Here is a 24,371-nt window from a genome sequence, read left to right as displayed (position 1 = left end):
TTGCTGGCACAGAGCTGTTTTGCTGGGGGAAAAAATACCAAGACTATAAAGACATCCCCAAAGCAAATAAATATTGTAGGAGGCTTTTAAATACAAATTGATGTATTTAATTAGAATAGAATGAATAGAATAAAAATAGTCCTGGGAAGACAAAGGCATTTCTGAAAGAATTTTTCAAGGAAGGACTTCTCTTGTCTGATTGCAACATTTATTATAAATCAAGCAAATAAACAAGTGCATCAGCAGGATTAATAAAGAATCCAGAGACTGACCCACACATGCAGTTTAAACAAACAAACAAAAAAGTAAAATCAGAAAAGTAAAGATAGCCCTTTCCAGCAAATGATTGAAAATTGGATCTGTATGCGGAGAAATCAGACATCAAGACCCCTTCTTGTTGGTTTGTTTGCCCTGACGCTGAGGTAGAACCCGGGGCTTTGTACCACTAACCACCTCCAAGGAACTGCCTCCCCCAGTACTATAGGCATATGTTAGGTCAAAATAAGTGAGTATGAAATCATACACGTTCAAGTATCTTTATATGGACTGAGCAGGTTTTGTGTGTGTATACATTTGTGTGTATGTATAATATATATATATAATATATATACACACACAAACATACATACATACATTTAAAAAACAAATAAAGAAACCAAAGCCATGGATTTGATAGACAGCAAGGGGGCTTCAAAGAAAGGGTTGGGGAAAGGAAGGGAAAGGGAGAAACAATTTAATTATTTTATTTATTTTTTTTGTTCTAGTTAGGTTTATTATTGCTGTGATGAAAGTTCGTGACCAAAGCAACTTGGGGAGGGAAGGGTTTATTTTTTCTTTTTTCTTTTTTTTATTATTTATTTATTAAAGATTTCTTTTTTTTATTAAAGATTTCTGTCTCTTCCCCGCCACCGCCTCCCATTTCCTTCCCCCTCCCCCAATTAGTCCCCCTCCCTCATCAGCTCGAAGAGCAATCAGGGTTCCCTGCCCTGTGGGAAGTCCAAGGACCACCCACCTCCATCCAGGTCTAGTAAGGTGAGCATCCAAACTGACTAGGCTCCCACAAAGCCAGTACGTGCATTAGGATCAAAAACCAGTGCCATTGTTCTTGAGTTCACAGTAGTCCTCATTGTCTGCTATGTTCAGAGAGTCCGGTTTTATCCCAGGCTTTTTCAGACCCAGGCCAGCTGGCCTTGGTGTGTTCCCGATAGAACATCCCCATTGTCTTAGTGTGTGGGTGCACACCTCGCGGTCCTGAGTTCCTTGCTCGTGCTCTCTCTCCTGCTCCTGATTTGGACTTTTGCAAATGGATGGAAATAGAAAACACTATCCTGAGTGAGGTAAGCCAGACCCAAAAAGAGGAACATGGGATGTACTCACTCATATTTGGTTTCTAGCCATAAATAAATGACATTGAGCCTATAATTAGTGATCCTAGAGAAGCTAAATAAGAAGAAGAACCCAAAGAAAAACATATAGGCATCCTCCTGAATATTAACCTTCATCAGGCGAGGAAAGGAGACAGAGACAGAGACCCACATTGGAGCACCGGACAGAAATCTCAAGGTTTATTAAAGATTTCTGCCTCCTCCCCGCCACCGCCTCCCATTTACCTCCCCCTCCCCCTATCAAGTTCCCCTCCCTCATCAGCCTGAAGAGCAGTCAGGGTTCCCTGCCCTGTGGGAAGTCCAAGGACCTCCCACCTCCTTCCAGGTCTAGTAAGGTGAGCATCCAAACAGCATTATGTTTTAATTCAAAACCTTAAATATTTTAAATGGATGAGTTTAAGACTTAAACCTATAAAACTTTAGAAGAAAATATTCAAATGTCCAATAAAGTAATGGTTTCTTAGGACACAAAAAAACATGAAACTTAAAAATATTCAACACAGATGAAAAACATTCACACAAGTCATATCTAAGAAAATGAACAAGTTAGCTTTAGAGTTGAAGAAAATATCCATGACACGTATAATAAAGGACACAGGTCCAGAATACACAGAGAGTTCTTAGAGCTTAGTAATGGCTAGTGCCCCTGTTAGAAAGAGAAGGGTGTATACCTCACTAAAGACAGCCAAAGACTAAGTGAGCCAGATGTAGTGAGGAAAGTAAGCTATAGTCTCAGCTCTCAGAAGGCTGAGGCAGGAGGATTATGAGTTTGAGGTTGTTCTGGGTTACAGAGGAATACTGACTCGAACAAAGCCAGTTGTCCCCACAACAACCATCACTACCACCATTGACAAGAACAGCAGCAAACTAGGTGAAGTGATAATGGCTGGAACAAGCCAAAGTGTGAAGGCTTAGTCAGTGCCATATATGTAGTTGACAAACTAACAATCTCTAAGTCATTTGGTAATATGCTTCAGAAAGATTGAAAATATTTTGATTCTTTATTCTAGTCATATCACATTGATTGGCTGATTTTTTCTTTTCCTTTCTTTCTTTCTTTCTTTTTTTTTTTTTTTTTTGGTTTTTTGAGACAGTGTTTCTCTGTAGCTTTGGAGCCCGTCCTGGCACTAGCTCTTGTAGACCAGGCTGGCCTCGAACTCACAGAGACCCTCCTGCCTCTGCCTCCGGAATACTGATATTAAAGGCATGCGCCACCACCGCCCAGCTTCATGGATATCTTCTAATAGTGTATTTATACCCGGGTTTGTTAAAGCAGTTAGAAAACAACCTAAGTGGTAAATAATATATAACAATTTTAATATGTTAGAATGTTATTAATTTCTTTTTAAATTTTAATATGTTAGGATGTTATTAATTTCTATTTAAAACATTGAAATAGATAGACTTTTAAATGAATCATACTCAGACAATGCAATGGGAAATAAAATACTATTTCTGAAGTCCTCAATGATGGTTTTTAATATATCCTTAGATAAAATAGCTTGAGAAATATAAAGCTTGACAGGCACCATATTTTGATGAATGAATTGTTAATGATTTTGTTTCCATGCTATCAATGTTTTCCCAGGTTGTTTAGTAAACATACATTATCTTAAAAAAAGAAATTTAAAAACATTTTAAGTTTTAAACAGTATAGAATGCATTTTTGTTAATATTTATTAATAATTCCTGTTATATTTAATTATGATCTCTAATATTAAGTATTCATATTGATTTTCAGTAATTATTAATTCTTCTACCATCCTTATAAGTGACTGCTATGAAGAAAGTAGAGCTGTAGGATTCAGTACTCATGGCAGAGGGATCTGTTCACCCCCATCCCAGGTCTGATCAGTGGGGAGTGCCTGCTTGGTGTGATGAGGTTAGACAGCATTTGGAACAATTCCTTACTTCATCTTGCTAACTTAGGAATATTGACCCTTGGTAAGAAAGTAAACGTGCAGGTTACATGTTTGTCATCCTTGACCAAATTTGGAGTGAGGGGAGATCATTGCTTCTACAGATGAGCAGGTCCCGTGTGTTCAGCTGAGATAAGCCCTGGAAAATGTGTACCAGGTGGTGTAAAGACAAAATGAAAGCCTTGGGAGAAGTCAGAAGAGAAGATTATATCTGTTAAAACAATCTAATTCATAAGTTCTGTTAAAATGGGCTGCATAAAAGGCATGGCTCATTGAAATATGCCTTCCAGAGTTTTGCCTCAGAAACCAAATAAATGAAAGTCAGAATTGATTTCTGGTTTATAATATGCACTATGATATTTATACCATAATAATTATTATCTATGAACACACAATGATGTCTTCGAGCAGGTGGCAGAAAGGCTGTGTAGCAAAGGAAGGAGATTAGAGGCTGTAGTTAAAAGCTTGCCTCTTCCCTAGCCTAATTCAGGATTGCATCTGACATCCATTAGGGGACAAATGACAACCCCCTTTTCTCTTCTGTATCTTCTCTATTCCTTCATGCATGGAAGCATTGTCTCCAATGGAATCATGAGAATGAGCTCCTCGGGTATTACTCTACTCATAATTGGAGGTTGGTAGTTATCCTTTTCTAGAAACCAGGGTGACTTTTAAACTCTGCTCTTCCACTGTCTACCATCACCGCCCTCTCTGCACATGGCCGCGTGAGTGGGGAAATCGATGCCTGGGCTGTGCCTCGCCTCTCTGAGGAATAATTTCGGAGGGCCATGGCTTATCTCTGCTTTACTGTCTCTTCCATTTACAGCTGACATTTTTCACCCCTTTCTTCTCCCAAGAGCTTGTTGTTTTTGTTTGATTTTGCTGTGCTTGAACTCCTTGCCGTGAAGACACATTTAGGTCTGCATGAATCTAATTTTGATGTCAGCTGTGTGGAAATAAAAAATCCATGTTTCCCCATCTCAGTTTTGAATCATAATAGCTCAGGCTTTGAGAATGAGGCAGTGTAGAAGCCAAGAGCCTCTCTGACTTGTAAATCCCCATGTTCCATTTAGTGTGCATGTTTCCTCGGCCTGTGTTAGAAGCCCAGCCAGACATGAAAATTTGATGCCAATTTTGTGCAACTCATTATATCTTGGACATAGCACTGGCTCTTAAAATTCTTTATCATACTCATTTCATTTGGCAGCATGTACAAATGCTAAAATATTTTAAAATTTGAAACTGAGAAAGGAAATCAAAATGTTGTATATAATTGTGGAGTGTCCTGTGGTGGTTCCTTTAAATATGGAGATAAATGCTTTTAGATATTGAAAGAACATAATCATGCCTCTGTCAATCATGTTTTTGAGGCATCCCTAGTTCCTCCACTTTTGTTTCAGTCTACTGATCTTCCTTTATATATTTCAGTGAAAAGTGAGCCCAGGAGAACAGGTGGTGTCCAGTTCAAACACCTTTTTATGGATGAAGCCCAGAGTTGAGTGGAGGGTGTGTTTTTTTCGGGCATGGGGTGGCCGTGCCCATCCAGCTGTTCCCCCGTTGCATGGACTCGTAGATAAAATTATTGTTCACACTTGCTTCTTGTTTTTCATTTCTGATAAACTTTCTCTTATTTCTGACTCACTGAGAGTCCCCCTTGTCAGAGTAGATCATGAGTTCAGTCATCAACCCTGGTCTATTAAGCACTAGTACCCAAGGCCGTGACAGTCATGTGGCATTGTTCAGAGCAGAGCACAGACATTCTCCACAGTCTTCAAGCAATATAACACATAACAATGCTGGTGTCTGGTGGTTTTAATGTTGAAGTGATAAGGGCTTTGGGGGGGGGGGCGGTAAAAAGATGTCTACACAGAACTTAATTGTCAAATTTTATTTTACACAATGTGTGTTATTTACTGTAAGTCTTAAGAAAACTGGCAAAGTCTGATCAAATCTGTTACCAGGTGGTCAGAAGGACAGTGGTAATACAATGCCCTAACCTCTTGAATACTGTCAGTTTCTGCCTTTCAAACCTTGTTTTGTGATGATTTGAGTAGAATAGTGTATGACATCTAATTTCGATACCTCTTTCATCTTCCAAATATTCTTGTCAGAATTATCTTTCAGTACCCAGAAGTATGGGCTTTGAATAAAACTGCCTAGATGAAATACCAGCTCCTGTTAAGGGACCTAGGGCTAGCTGTTCTAAGCCTTAGTCGCTTTCTATAAAATGTGAATTAGGATAATGGCTGCTACCTAGGCCATGTGTCGGGGGAAATTAATTAAGTTAAGAAACACATTAAATATTAAGCTGTCAACAATATTGTCTTTTATTACTTTTAAATTATTTTATTTATGTATGCATGTGTATAATTCCAACTTTTCATAAGAGGAATTGATTGAGTTGTTTATGCTTTTAACCATGCCTGGTGCTTGGTGCCGGGCTTCTGAGCCATAATAGTAATGGACTCTTTGCCTCTGCAACTGTAAGCCCAAAATGAACTCCTCCTTTTCTGAGTTGCCTTGGTCATGGTGTTTTTAAACATAGCATTAGAAAATTAACTAATATATTAGACTTAAAAGTGCCTATAGGAGAGTAGTCATGTAACTATTTAGTCTTTGTCTTCAAAATGACATTTTCTTGAAATGCATTTCACACTCAAGTCATTCTGAGGCTTAATCCAAGAAATTACATGAAATTACTAAGAAAAAGGCTTCCTCAACCCATTGCAAAATCCCCATCAAGTCATTTTTTTATTACATGGTCTCTTCATACACAACAATATGTATTTAGTATTGTAGCGTATGTTTAGTATTCTTTATCGCTGACACAGTACTAATTGCTCTTTTGAGAAATAAGATCTATGTTACCGCAGCCAGGGTCACACTCCAGAGCTCCATCAATTCTGCCTCCGTCTCTTGAGTGCTGGGAGTCTTAGTATATGCCACTGTACCCAGCCGTCATTCTCCCATTATTGGAAATAAGGAAATATGGGCTGGGGCTGTAGCTCAGTCGGTAGAGTGTTTGCTAACCATTCAGAAAGTCCTGGGTTTGATCTCTAGCACTGTAACTCCCGCTGTGCTGGTATGCACCCATCATTCCAGTGCTTGTGAGTTTGAGGCAGGAGAAGTTCAAGATCATCCTCAACTATGTAAAGAGGTCAAGAGCCACTTAGGCTATGTCTCAAACAAAACAGACATTAAAAATACTCTGTTATATAGGTCAGTGTCTTAAAAAAGGTAAACTTGGTATAAGAATATTAAGATGGATAAGCATATTTTTGGGAAAGTAGGTTAAAAAAATTTAATGGCTTGGATATTCAGACAAGCTACAAAAGCTTGCGTGAATTTAGACCCAAACTCTGTAAATTTTTAGATATGGAGAAGAGGAGGCAGTGGGCAAGAACCATCAGTAGGAGATACTTGAGGTGGCAGGGAGAAGAAGCTGTCCCAAGCAGCTTAGGGATAAGGGTGATGATGAAGATGCAGTGTTGAAGTCTCATCAGAGAGACTGCAAAGATTCTGTTGCAGAAAGACTGTACTGACAGAGTCCCCGTTGCATCGGATCCGCTTCAGGAGTGCAAACAACAACAACAAATATGACGCAGGGAACAGATGCTTCGATCCCCTCTGGTGTTTCGGAAACTGTTTTTATCTGACATCAGATAAAAATTAGATCAAAGGCTTGCATCCTTCCTGGGACCCCCTGGCTCCGTCTTAGTCAGGTGGTAAACATGTCCTCACTTGCCGCTGTCTAGAAATAGTTCTATGGTGAAGATTCTGACTGTGACCCTGTTTCATGAGCTCTTTCCTCGGGAGGCTTTGGGCTACGTATTCTGTTTGCTTAAGTCTGTTAAGTGCTACTTTTAGGCATCCAATAAGCATGCATTATGAATGTGTTGTTTTCCTTATGCTGGGTTAAGATGTGTCACGTCTATAAAAGCAATCCATTTGAGAAAGCTCCAAGGAAAATGCTAGAGGAACACATAGCCCAGTGAGGCGTACAGTGGGTAGATTCTTTGTAGAGATTAGAGATTTCAGGCTGGTGTCCTGCTGGCCAAACCAGGTGAATTATGGGTGCCATGCAACAAATGAACCACACCTTTTTGTGTTTGCTTGCTTGTTTTATAGGCTTGAATGCCTTTTGTCAATACTACTTCACCAGAAGATTGCCATTCCACATTGGCCAATAGCTTGCCAAATGTACCCCAAGTTTGCTGCTTAGCTTGTTAGGCATTTAAATATGCCTACCAACCTAGTAGTGAGGTCCCAAAGTTTCCACGTTACCAAACCTTCCCAGGTATCTAGTTAGAAGCAACCGTTTTCTAAGTCCACCTGGAAAAAAAGTCATTCATTTTTGATAGGACATGTGGATATTGAAACATATTTTTACAGTTCTCTTACATAACCAGTGGAAAAAAGAAAGACATTTATTACGGTCTGAAACGAGCCTGTATACCGAAGACTTCATCCCCAGTTAGTTGAATTATTTTGGAAGGTTCTGTGGCGTCATTGGAGGAAGTAGGTCACTAGCACAAGTCCTTTAGGGATTTATCTTTTCCCGGGTCATCCTTCCTTCCTCTCTCCTGTCTGCCAGAGATGATCAGCCTCTGGCATATGTTCTCACCACCATGATGCTCTGTCTCATGACAGGCGTAGAATGATCAATGCAGGGAACCTTTGCGTGAAACTGGAACCCCCCAAATAAGCCTTCCCTCCATGAGTTTGCTTATGTCAGGTTTTCTTGTCATGCCCCCACAAATCTGGCCTGGCATTCTAGCACTAGACGTATGAAGATGTTTTCATTTCAGTTGTTGAGTGGCTACTTTGCTGAATGTCACTGGAGGAGTGCACTAAGCATTGACATCACATCCTTCTCCGCCTTTTTGCTAAGATTAAGTGTAGCAGACGCTGCAGCCTGTTTTCCTCAGTTTATGCTATTATTTAATCTGCGACTTCCAACTCTTGGGTCAAGGTGAACAACGACATTCTTAACCAGTCTTGGACTCAGCAGTCCCTCTTTAATCAGAGAATTGCCTACTTTCAGAAACACTGATTGTAATGATAAGACAGGGATGTAAGAAATGTTGAGTATATATAACATAGAAAGACATTTTTGTATGTTCATAGAATGACATTAATACCCGAAAATGGAAAATGCCAGCAGGAGTTCAGGCGTTAGTTTAGAGAACACATGTTCTTTGTGGTGCTTTAAATGTGATTGGCTTCCATAATCTCACAGAGCATGGCATTATTAGGAGGCGTGGCCTTGTTGGAGGAAAGGTTGTCACTGTTGGGGTGGCTTTGAGGTCTCCTTTGCTCAAGCTACTCCCAGTATGACAGTCAACTTCCTGTTGCCTGCAAGATATAGGACTCTTCAGTATCTCTCCAGTACCATGTCTGTCTGCTTGCCGCCATGCTCCCCACAATGATGATAAGGGGCTGAGCCACCCCAACTAAATGTTTCCTTGTAAGAATTGCTGTAGCCATACTGTCTCTCCACAGCTAAGGCACTTGTCCCATCTATGATTTTAGGAACATGAAAAATGTCATCAAGATTGGGGTCTAAATGCAAATTTCTCACAAAACAAATGAGTCGTCCTGATTTCTCTCATTTAAAATCAGTAGATGTCAGGAATATGGATAGATAGCTATTTAGCAACTTAAACTGCTGCTGTTTCTATCCTTGAAGGAATCTAATGTATGTTTCTTGCACTTTGTTGTAAGTTTTAGTAACTATTCATATTTATAAAGCAAAATAATTAGCATTTCTATTTTATGATTTTCTTGTAAATAACTATGCAACAAAAGGAAGGTTTTTTATCATTCTAAAATGCCACAAATAGGCCATTAAGGCTGCTAAGTCTTTACATTTTTATTTGGTGCAAATTATTGTGCATCTTTATGGGAGACATTTTGCTGATTTGATGCCTATACATAGTATGTTACTTTCAAATCTGGATGGTTGTTTATGTTTTCAGCTCTTACATATTTATCATTTCTTTGCACTGGGAGAATCTTTGAACTTCTGTCTACTAGTTTTTTTTCGGATGCATAATTCCTACAGACTGTCCTCAGCCAGCAATGACTACACATGTTCTGCCTGCCTCTCTCTACTTTGGCACTCATTGTTACTCAGCTCTTCTCAATGTCACTGCCCGGTTGCCTAGCATTCAGTGTGTTCTGTTCTGCTCCATTCCTGTTTCAGCTTCAGTACATCAGTGTGAATAGGGAGTTTTTCTCTACTTCTAGCTCATTTCACGTCATGCGACATCTTACAGTGGCAGCCATGTTGCCACAAATGTCAAATGTTCATATTTGAGGGCAAAATAGTATATTTTTATGCAATTATACATATGTCACATTTTCTTTATTCCTATAATTTATTTCAGAGATACCTTAATAGATTCCATATCTTGTTACAGTAGACAATGTTAACAATTTTAAGATAAAGCTAAATCAACAAATACCACAAAAATTATTTCACAGTAGCAAAAAAAATGTGTTAAGTATTTTCAGATTATAAAATTTATTGGACAAAACTGGAAATGTGTTCTCAATAAATATATCTTATATGGTTCAAAAATTAATTTCAGCTCAGTAATCAAAAGGTTACTCAGATTTAAAAGTAGATTATGTGTTGAGAAATTGCTTAAGCTACTATTATGAGTAATGTATAGTAATAAAAAATAGATGTCCAGTAATAAAAAATAGATTGTTAAAATATATTTTGGGGGCCAGCATAATGCCTCAGTGGTAAAGATACTTGCCAAGTAGACCTGAAGATATGGCTCCTGTTCCCTGAGATCCATGTGGGAGAAAGAGAGAACCAAGTCCTACAACTTGTCTTCTCAGCCCCACAGATGCAGCATACATGCCCTTCCCTCATAGGCCAATAAATATATTAAAAATGTGTATAATCTGAGCAGGAAATGCATAGTAAATATTAACTGGAGAAGTGATGAACAAGATGTACATTTTCAGGAGAAAAAAAATTGAAATCCAGTTTTGACTTTTAACTTTTATTTATTTTAAGAATATCAAACCCTGTAGTTGTTAGAGATTTAAAAGGAAGTTTTGTTGTTGTTGTTTGGTTTTGAGCATGAGAATGAAGCCCAGGATCTCACAAATGCTAGGCAGGCACTGTGCTGTGGAACTGGATGTTCACTCCTAGAGTAAGATTTTTACCAAAGCATCATGTCTCTTCCGAGAGGTGTGCTGTTGGTCTTGCTTCATTTAGTTGTTCCTCCGTTGGTATAAGATGCTGTTCACACCCCTCGTCAAGGGAACGTCTCTCCTCAGCAGACAGAGACCACTGAAGAGAACCAAAACCCATCAAATCTTGGGGCAGGGAAAGAAGAGGGAGCGGTTGATTTAAATTAATGAAAGAGAGAGAACATAACTACAAGAAAACAATTTAGATGGTCATGGAGGAGCAGGACTGTGATACCTGGGTTCCTGGCAGTTGGGAGACTGGGAAGAATTACAAGTTCAAGGCCAGCCTGGATAATTTAGTGAGAACTTGCTTCAATTTGGTGTTAGGGCTGGGGATATAGTTTATAATAGAGTGCTTGCCTAGTGTGTTCAAGGTCCTGGGTTCTCCCTCCAGTAACATATGCAACACTCGAACTTAGTGACTCACTGCAGACGCTAGAGATCTGGTGGGCCAGGCGGAGGAGGGAGCGTTGAGCCAGCAGCTATTTTTGTGGAACTGGAAAGTTGGCTCCTGAGGTCATCTTATAGAAACTATGACTTCTTGTTTGAATAAAGATGAATGAGTAGTTCCCAGAGACCAGGTGGCATGACAGCAGGGGAGTCAGGCTGCATCTCTCTGCTATAGCAGCATGCAGAAAACATGGGCCTCCCTGCTGCAGCATACAGCATGCAGAAAAACATGGGCCTCCCTCTGTCAGCAGAAACTTCATCTCCAATGCTGCACCATAAGGAGTACAGGCCGAGCTGGCTTCCTGTCTCGTAGCCCCCACATTCCAAAGAGCCCCACACTTTGTTGAATGCTATGACATTGCCACCTTCAAGTTTTTCATGGCCTTTGAACAAAATATCCCGTTTCGTAATGAGCCCTGGAGATTAGGTAATGTGTCTTAAATCATGGAATGCCTTGAGGGAACTGGGTGGAACAGTCCCAACGGAGGGAAAGGAAGGATCCTTTCGAATCACCTAGTACTTTGCGAAGAAAGCTAGGCACAGTTTCCATGTTGAGATGCTGAGGAACCAGTCACGGAGCATATGGCTCCCTCATCTCCATGGGCACCGGCCTCCAGTGTTCTCAACTCAGAAGGAGCAAAAAGGAGAGGATGGAAGGAGAGAGACTGTCATAGTGCCTCTTTCCCATATATGGCTGTTGGCTTGCTGTGTGACGACTGCAGGACTTCCATTGGATAATGGCAATTAGGAAAAGCCCAGGGTTATCCGGGCTTATCCAGGGGTGATGCATCACACCAATAGTAAGGGGGAAGTGACATACAAAATGGCTTTGGTTTTGAACTTGAATCTCTGACGCGATACTTAACCTATGCACTGATTATATAATTGGCCTTGAAGAACCTAGAAGTATGAAAACTTTTAGCTCCCAAACCTTGTTATTTTTTTTTAAATTTAAAATCATTTTCTGAAAGCCACTGAAAGGTAGTTTAAGGAAATGGAACTTTTTAATGCTTTTTTACTTTTTAATCTAATTTGGTACTAGAAAAAAAGCATGTTAGATTTCCCCATGGTAAGCCACTTGTGTTTATCTGGTTTTGGCTTGCTGACAGTCACCTAAAAATGGAAAATCTGTGCAGCTGTGCTGCAGGAGGGAGCTGTGTGCAATAGTTCTTGAGAAAACATTTGACATTTGAGAAAATTAGCCTTGATTTATTGTATTTTTTTCCAGTGTCAGTAAATGTCTTTGGTAGCTATTTCAGAATGACCTAAATCAGGGAAGTAAGTAGTCTTCGGTATATTTCTACTGCTACTTTCCATTTTGTATACAGACCATCATAGACTATTTATAGAAAATTTCATTTGGTGTTCATTACATAAGTGTGAAATTAATTTTGTCACTGATGGGCTGACATTTGGAGTAAAACAAGGTTGCATTCTTTCCTGGGAATCCGAGAACTATATATATATTAATGCCCTCCCACAATAAGGGTATTATTTTATTTTCTCAATTATTCTGTAGGTCTTTACAGTTTGATAAACGTTTACAAATACATTTTCTTATATAATAAATTTTACAGGTTATTTTATTTTTTTCATCAAATATCCTTACGATGCCTTTCTGGCTAGGACCAAGACACCAAATTTATTTTTGGATGTTAGTTAGATTGATTACCATTTGAAATATAAATTCTGTAAAGATAGAGGTACTTTTCCTAAGGTTAATTTTAATTATCAAAACTTCTAATTTGGCTTTTTCTAAAATGTTTTCAATTATAGAAATTTATGGCTGACAATATAATAATTTGATACATCGATATAGTTGGCAGTGATCATGAATTTTATTTTATTTTTGTAAAAAGACTTTCTAAATATTTTGTCTATTAATCTATCTATATCTATCTATGTATTCGATGTATGGGTATTTTGTCTGCATGTATGTCTGAGCACCACATTTTTGCCTGGTGCCTCAGGAGGCCAGAAGAGGGCATTGGATCCCCAGGAACCCAAGTTAGAGACGGCTGTCAGCTGCCCTGTGAGCGCTGGGAATCAACCTTGGATCTTCTGGAAGCGCAGCCAGTGCTCTTAAGTCCTCAGCCATCTCTCCAGCCTCATGGATTTTATATAAAACTACAAAGACTTTACTTATGTAATCCAGATCCTTGGAGAAATAAAGTATTATGGGAAAGTTCTACTTATATCAATTTTAGTGTAAAAGGCATTCATATTCACTCTCCCTCTGTGTGTCTGTTCTCTTCCCCTTCCCCCTTTCTCCCCTCACCACGTGTATATTACATGTATGTGTGCATGTTCCTGTGTACCTATACAGAGGCTGGAGTGTTGTTTGAGAGCGGTGGGCTGCGTCCCACCACCCAGCTAGCTTATCCCCTGAAATAACCACACGGAAATCTGTACTAATTAAATCACTGCCTGGCCCATTAGCTCTAGCCTCTTATTGGCTAACTCTCACATCTTGATTCAACCCATTCCTAATAATCTGTATGTCACCACGAGGCCGTGGCTTACCGGGGAAGATTCAGCATGTCTGACCTGGCAGCTTCGTGGTGGGCGGCTCCATGGCAGCTCTCTCTGACTTTGCCTTCTTCCTCCCAGAATTCAGTTCTGTCTACTCCACCCACCTAAGAGCTGCCCCATTAAAAGGCCAAGGTCGTTTCTTTATTCAACCAACGAAAGCAACATAAATAGAGAAGAACCTCCTACACCACTGGAGGAAGAAATTGGAAGCCTTGGTCTATTGCTCTCTGCCTTATTCCCTTATTCCCATAGACTCTGCCTGAATTTGGGGCTCAGCCTTTGGGACAGGGTGACTGAAAAAGAAACGAAACAGATCCTGCTGTCTCCGCCCCTCCCAGTGGTGGGGTTATGGTTTGCGTGTTGCACCCGTGGCTCATAATGTGGGTGGTAAGGATTGAGCTCATGCCCCCCTGCTTGCGGAACAAGCGCTGTTAACCCACTGAGCAGTCTTCCAACCGCTGAGAACATCATTCCAATGTGACGTGCGTTAGCCTTAAGTAACCAGGACAAAATATCTAAGACAATCAAGAAGAGCAGTGGCTTGCTGTGGATCAGTTTCAGAGGTCACGGTCACAAGAGTGTGGTACGTCAAGGTGGGACTCGGCTATGCAGGAGACTTGGTTGCCTCAGGAGGTCAGCCTGTGAAGTGAACAGGGGAGAAAGAATCTTGGTTCTAATGCTACCCTCAAGCACATATTCCCAGTAGTCTGATTCCCATCTACCTCCTAAGGCAGTGCTTCTCAGCCTTCCTAATGCTGCGACCCTTTAGTACAGTTCATGCCGTGGTGACCCCCAAGCATAAAATTATTGTTGTTTCTGCTTCTTAACTGTAATTTTGTTATGAACTGTAGTGTAAATTCCTATGTTGTTGAATGATCTTAAGAAACCCCCATGAAAGAGTCATGGGACCCCAGAGGGTTGAGAACCACTGTTCTAAAATTTCTGCCATCTCCCAGTAGCAACAAACCCTGGGTCCCAAGCTTTCTGTATTTGGGTCTTGGGGACACCCAATATCTCAATTATACTGCCAAGAAACTTTGGAAACAGGCAAAATGGCTTGCCAAGCTTGTTAGACGTGGGCTCCTTCTGGCTTGGCTAACCATTTGGCAACACTATCAACCTTTATAGTAACCCTGAGTACCATTCAAAAAAGAAGTCTCAGAACCTCTGGGTTAAATATCTTTCCGTTAGTGCCATTTATTTCTTTAATGCATTTCTCCAATTCTATTGTAGGCTCGCAGGAAGGAGGTGTTTATCCAGGAACGGTATGGGAGATTTAACCTAAACGACCCCTTCCTGGCACTGCAGAGAGACTACGAAGCAGGTGCTGGTGACAAAGAGAAGCCAGTCTGCACCAACCCACTCTCCATTCTTGAAGCTGTCATGGCCCACTGCAGAAAAATGCAAGAAAGGATGTCCACACAGCTGGCTGCCGCTGAGAGCAGGCAGAAAAAGGTACTGAGACAGGCAGTTGTTTCTTCTGTAGCAGTGTGGAACAACGAATCCATCTCTGATGGTGGCTGGTTTGTTAATATTACATTTTTAGGAAGGAATATGGTACGTTTTTCTAAGCATATAATGTAACTAAAAATAACCAAATCATAAAAGTATGACAAATGAATATTTTCATGGAATGTTTAATATTTTATTTAAAATATGGATCTGGTGACAGTGGGCCTCATTTCTCTAGGGCAGTGAAATGAAATTAGCCACACAGTGGCTTCTTTCTACAGTTCAACCAGAACCTTCCAGTCATGTGCAAGCAACCCCAACTTAGTTTATCTACAATCTATTTAAAATGCTTCACAGGCAGGCACAGAGGATCATACCTGCAGTCCCAGGTGTTGTGACAGCTGAGGCAGGAAGATGGAAAGATGAAACAATCCCGAGTAATGATGAGGAATGCATCCACTGGGGAGAAAGACTAGTCAAATAATCCTAAAATAACTCCGAATAGAGTATTCTAAGGTTATTCTTTATTAAAAGGGAAAACTCACAAACAGGAACAGAGATCCAACATCAAGGTGTGGAGCAAGAGAAGAAGAGGCTGAGCTGAGCATGACCATGGCTTTTTGGTCCCTAAGTCATGCCCTAACCTGGTCCAGCTTCTTAAAGGCCATTGGCTAAAGGAGGTTCCTCATCACCTCCCTGTTTTGGCTAAATATGAGAGTTTCAAACCCAATGCAAACCTATATACACTAAGACCAGATATCAAATATAAAAATTAGAATTACAACCACTATAAACAATATTAAGCAAGGAGCATATACTAAATGTTTTAATCATCATTTTATCCTAAGGAGTCTTGTATTAGAAATGGCTTGGCTAGATCATAAGAGGAAAGTAACTACAACTATCTAATCTTCAATTCCATCTACGGCCTGAAAAGGGATATAATATTACTTGAGTAGGCATGAAGTGTAATGAAGAACTTCTAAAACATGCAGAGACAACTGGCTACCTGGGCAATCACCCAACCTCTAATTAGCAAAGTTGAAGCAACCAACTTTGGCTAAGGCCTAGAGTAACTGACAGACCACTTTCTGAGGCAGGAAAATTTTTAGAACCATGTTACCTTGCCTTGGCGAGGTTTGGCAGTCTTTTTTTCTTGTACCTTGCTTGTCCTGTCCAGACATCATCAGTGGCTGAGGCATGGGCAGTTCTTTGACCAAAGGCCAGTTGTGCCAAGAAGAAAACCAGCTCCAAGTTGAGTATCTTCAGTGCTCAATGTTCTCTCAGGAATAGATGGGTGCTGCCAGAAACAATCGTATCTCATGTTGGCAGAGCCCTATTATTTAAATGCAATGTTCTACAGATCTTTGAAGTGGTTGAAGATTGCCTAATTATGCAAAATACAATCTCTATGTAGCTAAAGAAACTGATTAATCTGACTATAAGTATGACAATCATGAATGACTATTGACCTATAATACTTAATATCTATATAACTTAAAGACGAAGACTTCATACAGAATATTAAACAATCATTGAACAACTGTGGAGTGAATGAGGACAATGACCTCAAAATGTAAACAATGTATAAGTATCTTGATCAGAGGTATAAATGTATAATATAATATGACAAATATATCCTACAATTGTGTCAATATACAAATGTCTTAAACAGATGTAGAAACATGTGTGCAATCTAAGAAAATACCTTCATAGGTATACAAATTATGTAAACAGAAATAGAAGAGTATTTAATAAATAACAAATATCATTTGAACTTGTATCAATATACAAGAATCTATACCAATATAAATTGTCCATAAATAATAACTCATAAGTATTCACTCTATTACTCACGATTATTATTATTGTTAGTGTCAGTAAGGTCACACTAGTCTATCAATTATCCCATTCAATTTTCCCTCTTTTTTTTTTGAAGGAGATCTCTGGGCCTCCATAATTTACTCCCAACCCCCAACCCTATACAAGTAATAATCAACCCCTAAATGATGTCCCTAACCCTGAGGACAAACTTTTTGGGGAAAGGGGACATCGTCTTCTAGAATTGCTTCCAGCTATCCTGGGGGTGATGTTCTTTGTATGGGATCCTGTAAAAAGTAAAATAATGGTTAAATTTTAAGATTACTGTCTTGTATAATTGCAAATGGTCTCTGAATAGCCAGCCGATAGGTCTTTTTTTTTTTTTTTTGAAGTTCTTATATGGAATTCTGGCCAGAATGATGTAAGAAGGTACACCATTTCAGCTAATGAGGTTGGAACCATTTGATACCCAAAACTGGTCTTACGGTAGTGATGTTAGCATTATGACATCATATCAACGAGGTGGACTCATTGATGTGGGGCCCCATCTTAACACAAGTCAAATAATTTCAAGATAACTCTGAATAGAGTATTCTAAGGTTATTCTCTATTCAAAGGGAAAACTCACAAAGCAGGAGCAGGGATCCAACATCAAGGTGTGGAGCAAGGGAAGAAGAGACTAAGCTGGGCATGACCATGGCTTTTTGGCCATGCCCTAACCTGGTCCAGGCTCTTAAAGGTCATTGGCTGAAGGAGGTTCTCCGTCAGAGTAAGACATAATGGTCTAAAACAAAATCAAAATTTCAGATGTTTTACAGATAGAACTTTTTATTAGTTTACTTTCTATTATTTCTGAACAGAAATGAAAGTAGCTGAAGAGGATAGAATGAGAGCACGGGTGTCACCAGCTGTCCACTTAAAGCCACCGCTGGGATTTGCTGGCTACAGCACTCCAGTTGGCACATGTCTTCACTTAAGCCAGTCTCCTCCGTCTCCCACAGCGCGCTCATTCTTCTTACACTTGAGTACATTCTTCATAGAAGAGTAATCTGATAACACACACACACACACACACACACACACACACACACTGTGGTCGGCTATAAAGGGTTGGAAGTTCCTATTTTGTTCCAATAAGCTGCTAATATCATTGTTCCCTTTCTGAGTAGACTCAGGAAGTCTGAGATTCTGCTGTTCTTTGCTATAATTAAAATTAAAATGGACAGTTTCTCCCTGCCATCATTAAAGCGAAAAGCAGTGGTTTTTGTTTTTTTCCTCCTGTCCTTTTCAAAAAAATTCCTTGCACCTCACATTTAGACCTGGTAGTTAATAGCCTGAATGTGCCTAACTATAAATATTTATTATGCCATTATCATTTAAGCTGTGTGTTTTTGCTGCTGTTCTATTTTTCATTAACATATGAATGCCAACACACTCCTTATAGACATGGGATAAAAGCAGATATTTTTGTCAGTATGTTACATGGTAGAAAACTAAAGCACCTGGCAAAAAGGCAGGACGGAGAGCAGAATGCTCCCTGATAGGAAACAAACCATGTTTCCTCTGGACATCGCAAGCCTCCTCCCAATCCCTCAAATAACCACCAAGGCCCCTGGAGGTTTTCAGAGCTCCCCACAAACCACAGAAGCAGAAGCCAGTGTACTGTGGCTGATGTCACTGAGTCTCATCCATATTTCTTGGAGAAGATACATTTTAATTATGTTCTTAACGTGCCCAATGGGCTGGACAGTAACAAATGATCTCTGCTGGATTTTCTGCTGCATTATCAAAACTTAAGAAAATAGTTTGTCTTCGTTTATTACATGAGCTGTGTTATTTTCAAAATTCTACTTATATTCTGCAGTTTAACATTTCGTTTTCAGGAGACCATGAAGGACCTCTTTGTAGTTAGTTGAATGAAAGATTTTATTATTTAGCTGACTCTTTTTTTTTTCAATCAATGTACATCCTGTTTGTTTCTGAATGACTGGGTCATTTCCAACCTGGCTGGGAGGGAAAGGAAAGAGCTTCTGTCCTATGGGCCCAGAGAGGCTCATAGAAAACGAGCCAATGGGCCTGTCTCCTCTGTGTAACGGGATACAGGAGTCCTTTTATGGTCAGACTCATTGGCTGTGAAGTCTCAGTGAAGGGCACTTGGGTGGACATTGCTGCTTTTTATGTTTAAAGGATATTCTGTTCCAGCAGATTGCAATGTGTGGGAAACACTTAGATTTTGTATTCTACCCTGTTTGTTATAAAGAAAATATTGATAAAATCGGAAACCCCAAAGTTATCTTTCCTTTTCTAACAAGAAAATTTTATGTCACATTTAGTATGGAAAGTAAATATGGTTTTTTTAATTGATTTTTATTGAACTCTACTTTGCTCCCCTCCCTGCCTCTCTCCTTCCCGCTTCAACCCTCCCCCAAGGTAACCAAATGCCTTCACGTCCCTCTGTATAAAGTAAACTGTCGTGTGAGAAGTCCATTATCCTTATTAAGTCTCGCTCTTAGATTTGCTGTTGCGTGGAAGTCCCCGAAGGCGAATGTCTCATGGTCTGCAACTGCAGGGTGATTATCTGACACTGGCGTGTCTCTTCGGTGATTCTGAGACATTGGCCCTTGTACTGCAAGGCCCAGCAGACACGCTCTGCTCACGCGTGTGCTGGCTCCCACAGAGACTGCTAATAGGAGAGCTAACTGTTTGGTAGTTTGTGTGCCAGGGAAATTTGGGCAGGAGTCAATTTGGCAAATAGGCCGAGCCTTTCAAACCACTTTGAATAAGCTAATGAGTAGCCAGCATGGGGAATTTTGCCTGGAGTAATCTACTCCATGCCCTGTGCCAGGAACACAGGGTGAAATGAAATTTGGGGGTCTGGTTTTTTTTTTTCTAAATCTGGTTCTTCATCTTTTAATAGGTCTTTCATTCTAATGTATTTAGACATTTGCGAAGAAAATAAATCTATGTATTTTCAGATATATACTTTGAAAGTCTGGTTTCTAGCCCTGGAATAGAACGTTTGAGCAAAGCCTTTAAAAATACACCTAAAACATATCTGGAGAAATTCAGACGAACGATATCTTGGCCAGTGAAAATTTTGCTCTGTATTAGCTATAGTTTCTTCAGGGTGGCAGCTGTGCACAATCAGGTCAGTTTCATAGCATTGGGTGTGCATAGCAGAAGCCTTAGTTTTAGGCACGTGACCCCAGTAGGCCTCGATTGAGGCAGAAAGGGTAATTGCATGTATCGACTGGTTCGCGGAATCGTTAGTCCTTCCACAGCAGGGTTCAGTATGTCCGGATATTAGGGCATGTGCTCTGACTAGCCAGAATCCTAGGTGGTGTTCTCCGCAGAGCTGGTCGGCAGCAGTTGACTCTGACTGGGAAGCTGGCCCCTAGGGCTTGCTCCTCTGCCCTGCTGATGCTGAAGGACACTGGGTATTCACTGCATCAGGTTCTGAGTGTACCTCCCTGGCCCCGATCCTTCATTTCACTTACTTCCTCTAGGAAGCCCACAGCAGTACACGTGATCGTCAAACGCAGGCCACATCCCCTCTCTTCAGCCTCATGAAAGATCAGGAAATTAATTGGTAGACATATTCAGATGCTGTCGAGTGGGATCATAAAGCAGAGAATTTTCTATACGAAGTGATTTCTAATTCTAGACAAAGAAATAGCAAGCCTCCCACCCCAGACCAAATTATTCTATTTACTTTCTTCTGGGTGCCCTTTCTTCCTGTTTTGCATAATTGCATTTTATTCTGCCATTTGTATTCAGTGCTGGTTCATTTTGAAATGGCTAGCTTATCACACATATAACTGTCTTTTAAATTGCTTTCTAGATGTTTCTCCATTACTAACATGGGGGGACAGCCATCCATAACAACAATTTTAGGAAGAGTGTTTACCATACTTCGCACATGAAAGATAATTGTAGCGCACTCTGGGGTCTTTTTGCATTTTAAAATAAATTTTGATTTTGATGACCCAGAAACATTGCAAAGCAACTATGAATAGGACCCAGGAGGCTCAGATCTGTGGGTTTGAGCTGAGATTTTTGCATGAGTTATTTTTACCTCAACCATGAATCAGCAAAGGCCTGGCTGCCAGGCCTTGCTTTCCCTCTTGTGATAGGTTTACAACGAAGGAGGTGCTGAAAAATTCCACACTGGCAACTATAGGCTTGCAAAGACAGAAAAGGGAAACAGAGACCTTTAACGTGTCCAGCTACATATTCGTTTATCAGCACTGAGAAGGTAGGCAGGTAATAAGGGAATGAACATGAGGATACAATGAGGGTTGGAAGATTCAGATGGCAGAAAGTCAAAATGCATAGTCTGCCTTCACCCTTCATAAGGGGCACAGTTGTCTCCCCTTCTGTGCTCCACTGTAAATTAGAGACAGTTGCCTTCTCATGGCTGATGAGTTCACACCTACAGAGTTTCCCATTCCTCCTGTGGTGCACGTTTGGTGCCTCTCCGTTCGTGGCTTCAGTCTGGGTACTGTTCTTGGAACCACCAACCAGCTTTCTCCCTGAGTCCTGCAGGCTTTTCCACACAGTGCACGGCTCCGTGCTCAAGAGCCTGGGGTGCTACTCTGTGTAGCTCCTCAGCCTCTACCCAAGGGTGATACAAATTGGACAACAGTGGAACTGAGGAAACTGGACACTTTTTAGTTTAGTATATGGTCCCAGTATCTGAATCATATACAAATTTTTATTAGATCTAATAACAAAATAAATGGAGTTCAGTAGTTCCTATTTTCTGAGAAGGAGCAAGCCTCTGGGTACCATAGGCAATTAAGTGGATTGTTTTCTGAAGTGTAGGGGCATCACTAATAGTCAGACCATTCACATTTAAGCCAATACACATTTGCCACTGAAAATAAGTTTAAATAAGGGTATTTCATTGATAATATGAAAAATTAGTATAGAACAGTGTAACATGGCTGGGCTTGTTGAGGTTTCTGTCCTGCCCAGTTCCTACAGCTGGTAAGCCCCAAAGAAAATCACACAGAGAGTCTATATTAATGATAAACTGATTGGTCCATTAGCTCAGGCTTCTTATTAACTCTTAACTTATATCAACCCATTATTCTTAACTATGTTAGCCACATGGCTCAGTACCTATTTTGGCAGGGTAAGTCACATCCTGCTTCTTCTGTGGTCTGGGCAGGACTCCCAAGGGAGCTTCCTTCTTCCCAGAATACTCCTGTTCTCACTTCCCCGCGTCTACTTCTTGTCTGCCTACTGGCCAATCAGCATTTATTTAAAACGTAATTGACAGAATACAGAATTGTCCCCCACCAGAACAGAACCAGGTATTCCTGGAGAGGATGGAAAGGTGAAGTTTCAGGACTGTGTGATGGACTCCAAAAGGCTTAAAAGACTCTTATGAGACACGATATGCCAAGATGGCATTTATTTAGTGTGTGCTGTGTCTTATTAGCTCATTTGATCTTTAGCATATGTATTTGTCAGGGTTTTATAAAGGAACAAACAGACATATACATACACACACATGTGGGGACTTATCAGAATGTCTTAAAGTATGTAGTACAACTAGTTCAATCATGGCTGTCTACCAACAGAAGGTTCAGTCCATGAGGCTGGATATCACAGGTGGTGTTCAGTACACGCTAGAATCCCAAAGAAGCAGGCTTTAATAGCAATAAAGGGATGGACTGGCCAGTAAGAGTGAGAACAAACAGGAAAAGAGAGCAAGCTTCCACTTTCTATGCCCTTTATACAGGCTGCCAGTAGGTGTGGCCCAGATTAAACATCTAGATTAAAAATGGGTCTGCCCACTTCAAATGATTTAATGAAAAAAAAATCCCACACAGGTGTGCCCAGCTGCTTGGGTCTTAGTTAATTTCAGCTGTAGTCTAGTTAACAATTGAGAATAGCTGTCGCAGCATAGGATGAAGAGATGATGATGCTATCACTTCACTTTAGACATACAGAGCATCCTCAGAACTCTGACTACTGGCTCAGGTACCAGCAGTCTGTGCTTCCAGAGGATATGATGCTCAGTCACCTCCATGCTGTGTTCTATCTTGAGGCCTTACAGACATCTAGGGATCTCCTGCTCTGGAGACTTGTATATTCTCTGTTTACCGGACTCATCTTTGATGCTAGAGAAAGCAAAAGTCTTTCATCGCTCAATGTTTTTCTCTGATTAATTTGTCACTTCTTAAGACTTAAGGAAATTTTCATGCTGGGAATTGAACCCAGGTCCTCAAGCATGATGGCAAAGTCCTGGTGCCCCTCCCCCAGTTTGGTAAGTCTAGTGCCAACAGGATAGGGAGTGTCCCCATAGAGGGGATGTACAAAGCTCAGTCACATCTAGTGATAGAGGCTTTCTCTTGGTGGGATTTTGTTATCTTTCTGCCTATATTCTTCATTCTTCTCAGGAATTCTCAAATTATCATAATTTTTTCAAGGACTTATTAATTTTTGTAAAAGTGCTATCTGAATCAGCAGGACTTTTACATTATTCGTAGTCAATCTTCCTGTAATGTGTTTTGTGATTGTCAAAATATACCTTGTCCAGTTCATTTCTAGATATATCTACATGTTAAATGTGGTCAGTTCTCTAACTGTAGTTTCAGTAAAAAGAAAAGTATGAATAGTCACATATCCCTAAGCATCATGACTACCTGTTCTATTATGAATTGAAAACATGTTTTTAAACCACTGGCACCATGCTCAATACTTACATGTACAGAAATATAAAATTGCAGGGATTTATTTTTAATATTCTTAATTTTGTTTTCAATTCTCATTTATTCTATAAAGATAGAATGAGTGATGGATAGCTGAATAGATGAAGGTTGTTTTATGGACAGAGAAAAAGTAAAGAGAACAGAAGCAAGAGAACAAAAGCCATTTGGCTGCTGCAGAGCTAACTTTCCTTGGAAGGTGAGAATGGGAAGATGATAATAGGCAGAGTCTGTCCCTCTCCCTCTCTCCCCACCTAATGGGCAATGGTGATGGGGCCTACAATCTGTAGCGTGCTATGCACGTGTGCTTTCTGCCACTGAGCCTTTGGTTTTTGTTTGTTTTATCCTTCATTATTGGAAGTGAGCTCAATAGGTCAGCTTTCTGTTTATCGATGAGGAGTTGCACCGTGTCTCCCTTTAGTTCAGGATCCTAAAACACTGGTCTCCTGAGATTCCTGTTTAATGTAAGCACACTATTGTGCAAATAAAGGAACCATACAGAACCAGTCTTTCTAGTGATAACTTATCAAGCTCACACGAGTAAGAAGTTTGGGATCAGACTGGACACTTCATGTTCTCATCTCTGAAGCACACACATGGCATGGGAATGTGTTTTGTCCCCAAGGGAAGATTTACAGAGAAGATGTTTGACATTTACATGGAGAAACATGACAAGTAATGGAGCAAGTATCAGAGGTGACTGGGAAGAATCAAGCTCATGACTGAAGGGAAGTCTAATGGTGGACAGATGGGAACCATTCCCTGAGAGAATGAGTGCTCTTGGCGGAGGAGTCTGTGAAGGTGTACCCGGAGTGCTCTGTGAAGCCGTCACTAACAGTTTGTCGCTAGAGCAGAAGATCGGAAGTATCTGTTGTAGTGAG

General features: G+C 40.3%; 1 protein-coding gene across 4 annotated transcripts in view; it reads left to right on the top strand.

The window, feature by feature from the left end:
* The window catches only part of Cttnbp2 (cortactin binding protein 2), a 154,505-nt gene that overhangs the window by 50,438 nt on the left and 79,696 nt on the right, over window positions 1-24,371 (top strand). For all 4 annotated transcript variants that reach the window (XR_012908571.1, XM_075953866.1, XM_075953867.1 and 1 more), the window contains exon 3: window positions 14,732-14,953. Coding sequence is in view for 2 of the 4 variants with exons in the window: in XM_075953866.1 (XP_075809981.1) it covers window positions 14,732-14,953 (222 nt within the window). In the remaining 2 variants the exon portion in view is untranslated. The remainder of the gene's footprint in view (window positions 1-14,731; window positions 14,954-24,371) is intronic.

Source organism: Microtus pennsylvanicus, chromosome 19, assembly GCF_037038515.1.
Source record: "Microtus pennsylvanicus isolate mMicPen1 chromosome 19, mMicPen1.hap1, whole genome shotgun sequence".
NCBI lineage: Eukaryota > Metazoa > Chordata > Mammalia > Rodentia > Cricetidae > Microtus > Microtus pennsylvanicus.
The sequence above is the reverse complement of the archived record's forward strand: the minus strand, read 5'-3'. Positions and strand labels throughout refer to the sequence as shown.